Source organism: Ictalurus punctatus, chromosome 15 (assembly GCF_001660625.3).
Source record: "Ictalurus punctatus breed USDA103 chromosome 15, Coco_2.0, whole genome shotgun sequence".
In the NCBI taxonomy this organism is placed as follows: domain Eukaryota; kingdom Metazoa; phylum Chordata; class Actinopteri; order Siluriformes; family Ictaluridae; genus Ictalurus; species Ictalurus punctatus.
The window spans coordinates 11039269-11050226 of record NC_030430.2 but is presented as its reverse complement, the minus strand read 5'-3'; the positions used below and the strand labels follow the sequence as shown (position 1 = coordinate 11050226).

General features: G+C 42.6%; 2 protein-coding genes across 15 annotated transcripts in view; one reads left to right on the top strand and one right to left on the bottom strand.

Moving 5' to 3' along the window:
• Nucleotides 1-571, top strand: part of foxp1a (forkhead box P1a) — a 51902-nt gene extending 51331 nt beyond the window's left edge. For all 8 annotated transcript variants that reach the window (XM_047160355.2, XM_047160354.2, XM_047160353.2 and 5 more), the window contains one exon: nucleotides 1-571. This exon is cut by the window's left edge and continues 2135 nt beyond it. The gene's annotated coding sequence lies outside the window, so the exon portion shown is untranslated.
• The window catches only part of tns2a (tensin 2a), a 48002-nt gene continuing 37268 nt past the window's right edge, over nucleotides 225-10958 (bottom strand). For 4 of the 7 annotated variants that reach the window (XM_017486902.3, XM_017486903.3, XM_017486906.3 and 1 more), the window contains 12 exons: nucleotides 10674-10790; nucleotides 9178-10566; nucleotides 8752-8917; nucleotides 7075-8558; nucleotides 6595-6726; nucleotides 4498-4593; nucleotides 3811-3888; nucleotides 3459-3536; nucleotides 2955-3123; nucleotides 2797-2865; nucleotides 2129-2158; nucleotides 225-1505 (listed from right to left, as the gene is read on the bottom strand). In XM_017486902.3, the coding sequence (XP_017342391.2) occupies nucleotides 1364-1505; nucleotides 2129-2158; nucleotides 2797-2865; nucleotides 2955-3123; nucleotides 3459-3536; nucleotides 3811-3888; nucleotides 4498-4593; nucleotides 6595-6726; nucleotides 7075-8558; nucleotides 8752-8917; nucleotides 9178-10566; nucleotides 10674-10790 (3950 nt within the window). In that variant the 3' untranslated portion in view covers nucleotides 225-1363. The remainder of the gene's footprint in view (nucleotides 1506-2128; nucleotides 2159-2796; nucleotides 2866-2954; nucleotides 3124-3458; nucleotides 3537-3810; nucleotides 3889-4497; nucleotides 4594-6594; nucleotides 6727-7074; nucleotides 8559-8751; nucleotides 8918-9177; nucleotides 10567-10673; nucleotides 10791-10958) is intronic. The other 3 variants (XM_017486904.3, XM_047160351.2, XM_017486905.3) reach the window with 3 other exon arrangements.

The following is a 10958-nucleotide window of genomic DNA, read 5'->3' as shown; positions in this document are numbered from 1 at the left end:
TTTGTTAAAAAGTGTTTATTTCTGCCTATGTATGGATAATTTTGGACATCCTGTAGTTGAAACTTTTTTTTTAAGTGAATATTTCCTTGGACACATGATTCTACTTTGAAAACTTGCTTGAAGCAGGCCAAAATAAGTCAAGTGATTAAGCTGAAAATGTTGCCTTTACATATAAAATACACATTATATTTCATAAAAAAAAATAAACATTGATAAAGCATCTACATGGTACCACAGCTTTACATTTATTATATTCATTTATGCTTATATTGAAAAAATAACAGTTTAAAAATCCATTTCATATAAAAGTGTCCTTCCATTAAATTTTTTTTTTTCATCACTTTCCAAGCTGCATCTGAGTGAATATATTACTAAATACAAAGATCAACAAGAAAATACAGAGTAAATACAATATATTAAAGCTGGCGGACATGTCTGTCTCTTAGAAAGCCATAATGACTCTGATACATGCAAACAAAATACATGACTGAATAAAGCTTATAAATATACGAGTGCTCAGCAAAGCTTTTGTTAAGTAAAAACTTTAGACCTCCTTTTTACACTAACATGGTTATGACATGAAAATGAAATACATTAATATAAATTTTGAAGTTAAAACTGTTAGAGTATTTTTTTAAGAAAGTATTTTTCTCGGCAGTTTGATTACGACGCGATAACATGACCCATGTTGCTGAGTACTGCAACAGGAGCTGAAAGCTTATTCTGATTAATTCTTTCGTCTATTTAACTTGATTTCGAAATGAAACATCGATCTATCTGAAAACTATAACAATCTTTTGACTCCAGATAAACTCATTTGTTCCCTGGTACCACCACCGTATGTCTGCTCCGCCCACACCTGTCTGCACGCCCGGCCCACTGCATTCTCGCATGCCACCTTTCTCAATAAAACTCGGCGTCTATTAAACATTCCGCTGTACTCGCTTATACTGTGTGCCAGATTGGACACGCGTAGCAGCTAGTCTCTATTTAACTACTTAAAGCTGATTAATGAAATGCATAAAGATGAGCATGAAATGCTCGTCAGCTGTGGACATATTTGGTATTTGAGTGCATGTACTGTCTGCTAAGATACTTTTCATATGGTACAAAAACCAACCAACAGTGCTCAATATATTCCTACCTCAATGATTGTGACTTCTAATAGTGTGTTATTAAACCTTCAATACGTCAGTATCACTGTTTAGTTCATTTCACTTTGGTTTGGTCTTGAAGTACTTCATCTTCACAACAGACTAGTTTTCAGTGCTTTGGTAACTCTTTTTAACCATGAGTCACTCTATCCTTCTTTCTTTGTGAGGGATTGATCATCATCATCATCTCTCTCTCCCTCCCTCATCCTCTAGCGCTGTTGTGGCCCCAGCATGACTTTGTTGATGAAGTTAACGATAGCAGTGGCAGGCTGGTCAGGGTCAAGCTCGGCAAACAGGTGACACACGTTCTCTGCCACGCTGCCTGGTTTCTTAGCTACAAACCCAAACACTCTACAAGGTAAATGGAGAGACGTGTGAGTGCGGATTAGAGACAGGTGACCGAAACCTCCATAAATGAGGACACTTATTCATTCATTTATACAGCCAGTCATCAGTTTATTCCCTTGTGTGCTTCTAAGTAGTTTCACCAGAACATTAGAGAACAATGTTAAGTTTCAGTGTTTTAAAATTGTTTCCCCCATTTTTTTTTTGTTTGTTTTGTTAAATGCGACCTCCCTTTACCATCATAACAGCACTAAGGTACTAAATGCAGTGGTGCCAATAACGTGTGTGGTTTTGTTAAAATGGTTCTTCGAATATTTTCAATCAAAGCTTAAACGGGTCATATTTTTGGTGCGAGTTTAAACTAATTAACCACAAAAACCCTTTTTTCATAAACCCATCTTGACCAAGAATGCCAATAATTCTGAAGCTGACAGTCATTTGCAAACTGCTAGTAATGTCACTTGAAACAAAGCATAAAATCCAGTCATTTTGGAAGATGAGCCACGTGTTACTGAAATTTAAACTCGGAAGAACAAAAGGGGGAAAGATGAACATAAAAGATGCCAAGCGCATGAGCAAAACACTCAGAGAGAGAGAGAGAGAGAGAGACGTACACACTGAGCACTTACTTAGACGTTGTGCTGTCTGAGTTAGTCCACCTAGAGCAGAGGAAGACGGAGACAAACACTCAGAAACACACGTGCGCACACAAAGCTGCAGGCAACTACACAAACATGCCATCTGTCTCACACACACACATATATTCATACACATACACTTGCTGGACCTGATCTTTAAAAGTCTACTGGGTTATCAGTAAGTAATTCCAGTTTGTACTGTGGTGGAGATGGGAGTCTGGTTAACATCGGCTTCATGCAGGAGCATTTACAAAGGAACAGAATCAAAACACAAGCTGGGCAATTCCGTCTACACAGATATACGCTCTCAAACCTGGACACACAGAGCAGCCTGAAAGTTCATGCATAACCTGGCAGATTATAATTATAGACCAGAGGTTTATACAATTTCATATACAAAAATCATAAAAGTGAAAGTCAAGCAAGTTTTAGAAAGCCGCACTTTCCATGTACGCATACGATAAGTTAAACTGACTATACAATGAATGACCAGAAAATAGTTCAAGTATATAAATAATATAAATCACAATAAATACATTTATCGCAAAGGACACAACACTTCGCCACAGTCTAGAACACTTCCAGTCCCCTACATTAACACTAACAGTAATGATGTGGGTGAGAGCATGAGCAGTGTGTTCAGCATACTGTAGACTCACCTCCTGTCCTGTGGATCTACGCTGCTAAACGTCACGCTGTTAATGGGGTAGTGCCTCCTGAAGAACACCCTGGAAAACAGCATGAGTCAGAAACAAAAAATTAACTAATAACAACAAATGTGTGGAATGAAAAGCAACTGTGAAATAGGCAGGTGTACCGGCGCTGACTGTCGGTCAGAGTGATGCCCTGTGTCGACACTTTGAAGTGCACTACGGTGGCAGAGGGCCGAGGGCTTAGTGACATCATCACGCCTGTGGCTTTTGCTACTGCCTGCGGTCCTGTCAGAGACTCAGTCTCAACCGAGTTCAGGTACAGCACATTACATGCTGAGGAGAGATTAACACCAAGTATGAGAACTGGTGAAGGAAAGAAAATGTCTCACAAAAAGAAGAAAAGACTCTTATGAGAGGAAAGAAGAGTGACAAATGGAGGACCAATGAGAAGAGAAAAAAAAAAAAAAAGCTTCTGGTAAGTGTTTGCTCCATCGTCAAGTGTGAGTTTGTGGGTACAAGAAAGAAGTAAGAATTAGGGAAGAAGAAGGACTTAGAAGTGAATGAAAAGGGAATGATCTAAAGAAAATAAGAGGATGAATATGAAGAGAAAGAATAATATTAAGGTGGAAACGAGAAGTAAGAAGAGGTGAAGATGTGAGGGTGCTCACCTGCTCCCTGTTTCAGTAAGTCTGCTGCTGTGCTCATGTTGCTGACTGGCTGCACTTCCAGGCTCTCTGTTATGGGATCTAAAAGAGAGAGAGGCACACACAAAGAAAACATCAAGGTTAGATTTTTAATACTATTATTTCTTTACTCCAACAAACCATTAAACTCTCCAAAGACTGGGAATGACTTGTACTTAAACGCACACACATTTCAACATGTGTCATATTGTTAGTTGGACTTCAGCATATGCTGTGGTTGGTATTTTGCAGTGTTTATATGGCATTCCTACTGCCGATATTTTGTGATGTTTGGCAGTTCCATCAAACCTCATAAATGTGTGCTGCAAGTGTTTACCCTTGTCAGGGATGCGGAGAGCACAGGGCAGAGAGATGGGTGTAATGGAATGCTGATACACCAGCGCTGATAGACTCCCTGTGATATACATATACACAGACTTTATTGCGGATATTATACCATTTAACACACAGCAGACTGTCACCAGACAGAAAGACTCACAACTCCTATATTCTCACATGCTGTAGCTATGAAATCAAAAGTTATTCTTTTAATTAAAACAAAACACAACACTGAATTGTCACTCCAATTCAAGACTACCTGATATTTTTCAAGTTCATATGGTTTAACTTATGTTAAGTTTGATATCTATTGATTCAACACACAAACTATCCAGAGTTAAAGCCCAGAAGTGTTTTATTTAAGCTGAGAAACCAGCAGCGTTTCTGGGTAAACAAATGTTTCATGTCCACAAAATTAAGGTGTATTTTAACACAAGGCCATGTATGATCAAGGTTTACCTTTTTGATTAAAATACCACCCAATAAAACGCACTAGTGAATATAATTTAATATAATATCGTGAGCAGATTGTAAACTGTGATGAAATACAATACGTTGATAATGAATATTGTAAGCAAAATACAGAGGGTGACACAGTCCTGAAGTTGTTCAAATTCCGAGGATGTTAATCAGTGTTGCGTTTGTTCAGCTGTTTTCAGATGCTTTGTTATGCTATGTTGCTTACCAAAGTGGGGTTCATTTTGACAGCCTTTGATTTTCACCCCTCGTGGCCCAGTCTCAATTAGGAAATGTCTCACCAGCTGTTCCATGGGATCTCCAACTGCTCAGAAACACAATATAAATATAGAAATGCAATGTTCTGGTTTTTTTTTAATTTTTTTTTTTTATAGACATACAGGTGGTAGCATCAGTTCTTCATACAGTTGCACTCAAAATTATTCAACCCCCACTGCAAATCAGGTTTATTGTCAAAATTTACAGACTTTCAGCTGTTTGCAATGAACAAGTCAAACAAAAGCAATTGAAATAGTTACAACGAAATACAACGAAAGCTTGAAGTGGTTTCCCCAAATTCAACTGAAAATGCAACTTATCATGATTTCTCCAGTTTCAAAATTATTCAACCCCCTGAATAGAATCCCTCACAGCACAAATATGCAAAACAGGTGCTGTCTCAAGCACACTTAATGCAATTAATCAAGGGCTTCATTAGTTGCAGTAATGAAGTTGCCCCTAGCCAGTTCAGGTATTTCATGTATTTTCTGACCCTAGCTACTTCAGGTATTTCATGTGTTCTACCTCAAAGACACCTGCTTTGAGCTAGAACACATGAAATACCTGAACTGGCTAGGGGCAGAAAATTTATGAAATACCTGGACGGGGCAGAAAAAGGAAGCTATCAATGGCTGCAGCCAGATTTGTGAAAAGGCAGATTATGAAAAACTCTCAAGTGACTGCAAAAGACCTGCAGCAAGACTTGGTGGCAACAGGCACTGAGGTTTCATTGAACACAGTAAGACCTACACTAAACACAGAAGATTTCCATGCCAGAACTCCCAAGATGTACACCACTACTGACCCAAAAACACAAGAAAATTCAGCTCAAAATCATATAAATAAGCCACAGAAGTTTTGGGATTTTGTTCTGTGGAGCGATGAAACAAAACTGGAACTTTTTGGCATGATGGATCAGCGGTATGTCTGAAGGAAGAAGAATGAAGAAAGAACACTCTGCCCACAGTCAAGCATGGTGGTGGCTCGGTGATGCTCTGGGGCTGCTTTGTATCCTCTGGCACTGGAAACCTGCAATGTGTGGAAGTCAAAATGGATTCATTGAAGTATCAGGAAATCCTAGGAGAAAACGTCATGCCGTCTGTGAGAAAGCTGAAGCTTGGGTGTTGTTGAACCTTCCAACAGGGCAATGATCCCAAGCATACCTCAAATTCCAAAAAGGCTTGATTGCAGAAGAAGTCCTAGAAGATTCTACAGGGCCATCACAGTCACCCGACTTGAACCCCATAGAAAATCTCTGGTGGGATTTGAAGAAGGCGGTTGCAGCACACAAACCCAAGAATATTACTGAACTAGAAGCCATTGCTCATGAGGAATGGGCTAAGATTCCTCAGGAACACTTCCAGAAGCTATGCATCTTGTTTGCAGCAGGTCATAATAGCAAAAGGGTGCTCTACTAAGTACTAAAGATGCTTGCCATGAAGGGGTTGAATAATTTTGAAACTGGAGAAGTCATTATAAGTTGCATTTTCAGTTGAATTTGGGGAAACCACTTGAAGCGTTCGTTGTGTTGAACTATTTTGATTGCTTTTGTTTGATTTGTTCATTGCAAACAGCTGAAAGTCTGTAAATTTTGACAATAAACCTGATTTTCAATGGGGGTTGAAAAATTTTGATTGCAACTGTAGTTCCATTTGAAATACATGGATCTGTGCAGGGCTTTTTTTCTTTTGCTGAAAGGTAACTTTGCCATGATTTAAAATGCGATCGTGCATTGAGCAGACCAAAACAAATGTCCACTGGGGGGTGCTAGAGACAAACCTAGAGCTTCACTTGCAAATGGCCAGATGTACACAAAATTAAGACTAATCCACATGAGTCCTCCAGCAGTGAACACTTTAACAGATCTATCTATGTCTGGTTCTTCATACATAGTTGAACTATTTCAATTCTTCCTGTATTTTTAGCTCTGCTGAAGTACTTCATGTTCAGATTTAAGGGTTTCCTGTGGAAGGGCAGCTATGCAAGTGAATGGGGAAAATGTTTAGATGAGGAAGTGCCTGCACTGAACACTCATATAATGCTGTACCTTTGCAGGAATTGTTGCTGATGTTGGCAGGTGGTGAGGCCACTTTGAGGGCCAAACCATAGGCCCCCTGGAAGGAGTTGCTATCCCTGATGATGAACTCACCGGGCTCTTTTTCCTTCAGAGCTGCAATGGCTGTAGATGGAGGAAAGAGAACAAGAGATAACAAACTTGAAACTTCAGTGTTTAAGACAGATGTTCTGAACATTTAACCTTTGCTAACAAAAAACAGCGGTAGAGTGGAAATTCCAAAAATATTTTTGGTTCACTTTTGCATGAACCATCAAACAGCAAATAAAAAAACAATGTTATTTAAATACATATCTTCATACAACTATTCATTTTGTTGTGTAAAGAAATATGAGTAATTTGAATGAAATACAAGTACATTTGTCCTGGAGTTGTTTGGGCTAAATGCATTGGCTCAGTTACAGCTGTAAAAACTATGGGAAGTCCTCTGATGTATTGCACCATCTAACTAACCTTGTTCTCGGGAGATTCCAGGCTTATACCAGAAACGGGAGCTGTCCTGCACAAACTTCACACTGACCCTGCTGCCCGTTTCACCCTCTGCTGGCCCTTCGTTCTGCCCACCAGATACTGTCACCGCTCCTACCAATGGTGAGAAGGTAACATGGTGTTGGCCAGAGGGAGAATGACTTGTGGATGCTCTTAGAGAGCCTGACCTCCCATTGGGTGAGCCTGGCAGGGTACCCTGGCGTCTTTTCTCTGGCAAAGGAGGCTGGGTAGCAGTGCTGTCAGAAGGTGGGTAAGTCGTTGAAGAGAGGGCCAAGGTGGAAGTCAAGTAAGAATCAGAGGCACTGCAACTAGGATCAGGATCTCCAGATGATGTGAATCCTGTATCCAACATCAGTTTCCTGCCTAGAGTGGCAAAGCCTGGCACAGGGGGTTCAGGGGAGGAAGAGCCATTTAGGCTGCCCAGTGGTGGCTGAGGTGAAACAGGAGCAGGAGATAAATTTGGAGTCTCTGGATCAGAAATTGATGGCACTCCATTGCTGTGAGGCTGGGCTGAAACAGACTCTGATATTTGTATTTGGTGAATGTGCTGCAGTGAATGAGGAGGAACAGAGTGTAGAACCGTCTCATTTTGGACTGGCTGAGAAGCTGAGATGGGCAGACTGCCTTCCTTGATTGGCTGGCTGGTGCTTTGTTGTTGATTTGCCTTAGTAGGAGATGCTGGGGCAGAATGAATAGATGGCACTGGGGCTTGTGGGTGACTGTTGGCTGTGGGTATTACGGGGGCAGAATGTGTGGCACCCTGTTGAGGAGCTGGGCAGTGTGGGGAGCTCTGTTGAGGAGCTGGGCAGTGTGGGGAGCTCTGTTGAGGAGCTGGGCAGTGTGGGGAGCTCTGTTGAGGAGCTGGGCATTGTGTGGAGCTCTGTTGAGGAGCTGGGCAGTGTGTGGAGCTCTGTTGAGGAGATGGGCAGTGTGGGGAGCTCTGTTGAGGAGCTGGGTAATGTGTGGAGCTCTGTTGAGGAGGTGGATAATGTGTGGAGCGCTGTTGAGGAGGTGGGCAGTGTGTGGAGTTTTGACTAGAAGGGGAGCAATGTGTAGAGTTCTGATGAGGAGGTGAGGATGAATGTGGGGAGAGCTGCTGAGGAGTTGAGGAATGTGGGGAGAGCTGCTGAGGAGATGAGGAATGTGAGGAGAGCTGCTGAGAAGAAGACAAGCAATGTGTAGAGATTTGTTGAGGAGAAATGGAAGAATGTGGTGGGAGTTGCTGAGGAGAAGGGGAATGTGTAGAGAGCTGCTGAGGAAGGGTGCAGTGCTTCTCTGATATCAATGTGCATGACTTAGGGGGCTCTGTGGATGGACTTCCAACTCGATGAGGGTCTGGTCCAGATTTTGAGAGATTTTGCTGGAGAGCTGGGTTCATTCTCTCCTGGTGTGCAGTGCTGTCTGTGCTCATCTCTGATGCTTCCTGATCCCGTACGCTCAGACTGGGGCTGGAAATAATGTCATGTTAGATGAAGGAAAATTAGTGGTTTTATATAATCTCCTTTGGGTGTTTGTAAAACTACTATCATAATCAGTCTAAGAACTACAGTTCCATTGATGTTATTACTATTACCAGTATAATTAATTGAATGTTTATTTAATTTATCCTCTATGTACATTCTCAACCAAAAGCTCAGTCACCTCTCTTGTGTATGCAATGGGCTGCTGGTGTGGACTGGAGTGGGTGGTCCAGACATATCAGAGGGGGTGGAGCATGGTCCATGTGCTTCACGATGCAGCCGTCTCAAGGAAGCATGGGTTATATGGTCCCGCCATCCTACATTTTCACCTGGAATCCCAGAACCATCTGATCAAAAGGCAGAAAGCCTTGAGCCTAGACTCCTAAACATAGCTTTCAGATGTGTCTTCAACTGGGTAAATGTTATGATGATATTCAGAAAAGAAAAGCAACACTTTTTACATTTTGGATACTATCATTGGATTTGTTTAAAATTAAGTTAAACTGGCTCTGGCACATGAACACTATCACCAAACTGGATGAAACACCCTATTTGTTTCAAATAAATATTCTAATGAAATGCTTTGATCATGTTTGTGGCATCTGACCTGAGTGTGTGCTGGAGGTGTAGTGCTGCTGGTGGGGGTCTGAATGGCTGTAGCAAGAGGTGTAGTTGGGAGGCAGTGGAGAAGTGGAGTCTGACTGATAACCTGAAGCATAGCCACGGCTCTCAGAAGGCGAGGGCTGGTAGGGTGAGCAGGGGCACATCGGGTGAGATGTCTGGTAGCTGCTGGAGCCACTGCTGTACTTGATATCCAGGTGGGCATGACTGTGTGATCTCGAGGGTTCTGGAAATGCTGGGTGACCCTGCGGAAGTGGGTCAAAGGTGAAAGCAGGCTCGTGACCTGGGGGGCCATATGGTGACAAGGCAGTTCTTCTGTGCCAGTACTCAGCTTCTCGTTCTCTCTCCCATTGTAGCTCTGCTTCTCTGTCCCTGTCCCAATGGAGTGAGACCTCTCTACCCTGTCTTAACCCTGCATCTCGTTCCCAGTGCAGTTCTGTCCGTCTTGGAGCCTCGGATCCTCTGCTTCCCCTTAAGCCACTGTCTCGAGGGAGCTCTTCCCTTTCCCAGTGCAATCCTTCACCTCTGTCAAGCCGTAAAGTGTGAAAGTCCTCTCGTCTCAAGCAGCAATCACGGCATGGGCAGCTAGGGGGTGGTAGGAGGCCATCTACAAGCATCACGTCATGATAGGGTCCAGCTGCTTTTGGGTTGTGCGGGTGGTTTTGTTGTGGCTGGGTGTAGGGGAGGAATTCCTCTGACCTGCACAGCAGTCGTCCACTAGGGGAAAGTGTGTGAGGGTGAGGGCAGAGTTCCTGGGATGGATAAGGGCAAACATGCCTAGAAGGACCATGCAGATAGTGCTGAGAACCTTGCTGTCGGTCCCACAGCAGGTCTGGAGGTGGGAGTGCCTGGTGTGTGTGAACTCCGTGGTGCCGGCACAGCCCTAGTATGTTTGGCGAAGGTACTCCTGTGTGGTTGTTGCTGGGAGCTGAGTGGTCCAGGCAGTAGCCATTGGGCAAGTGATGGAGTTCAGAGCAACGCTGTGATCTGTAGCCCATGCGGCAGGAACACGAACGAGCCAAAAGCAGCGACCCAGTATTTTCTGGTGAGAGTGAGTCGCCATCGTCCAAAATTGCTGTCTCCCGTTCACGATCTCTGCAAGTCCTCCCACCCTCAATTCCTCCAAGAAGCCGTTCCAGCTCCTCCCGCTCTTGCGGAGTAGGTGGTGGCCGTCTGGGTGAATCTTCAAGGCGATCAAGTGGAACTGATGAATGCCCGGAGTCGGTGCTGTGTGACAGGAGATGACCTTGTCTCTCATCAGAGATTTGCCCTGGACTACCATTAGTGGATAGAAAGGAGGAAGAGCAAGCAGCACGTCGCTTCTTCACCTGAGCATATAGACTGCCATCCAGAGGTCCTCGAGTGTGTGCAATATCTAAAGCATGACAATATAACTGATCTTAAGACTTAGTAAGAACAAAATCTAACCATAACAACTTTTTAAAAAAGCACATCAAAGTCAAAATATAGGGTTTTTTGTACCGTCTTGACTGTCTTCATGTCTTTGGTTCAAGTTGTCATAAGAATCCCAACGCACTACTTGATCAGCTGTATTATAGTCAACTGTGACTGCTGGGTCATTCCGCTGGTATTCTCGTCCTAAACCATATATAGAATCACTTTATACACCGTAAATTTATAGTATAACTGAATTTCCACACTCTGATGATGTTTCAAAGTATTTAAAAATGACTTTTTCCAACAATACGATTTAGTCCAATAATGTACACATCTTCCACAGATGTGCATCCACTCACACGTTTAAAA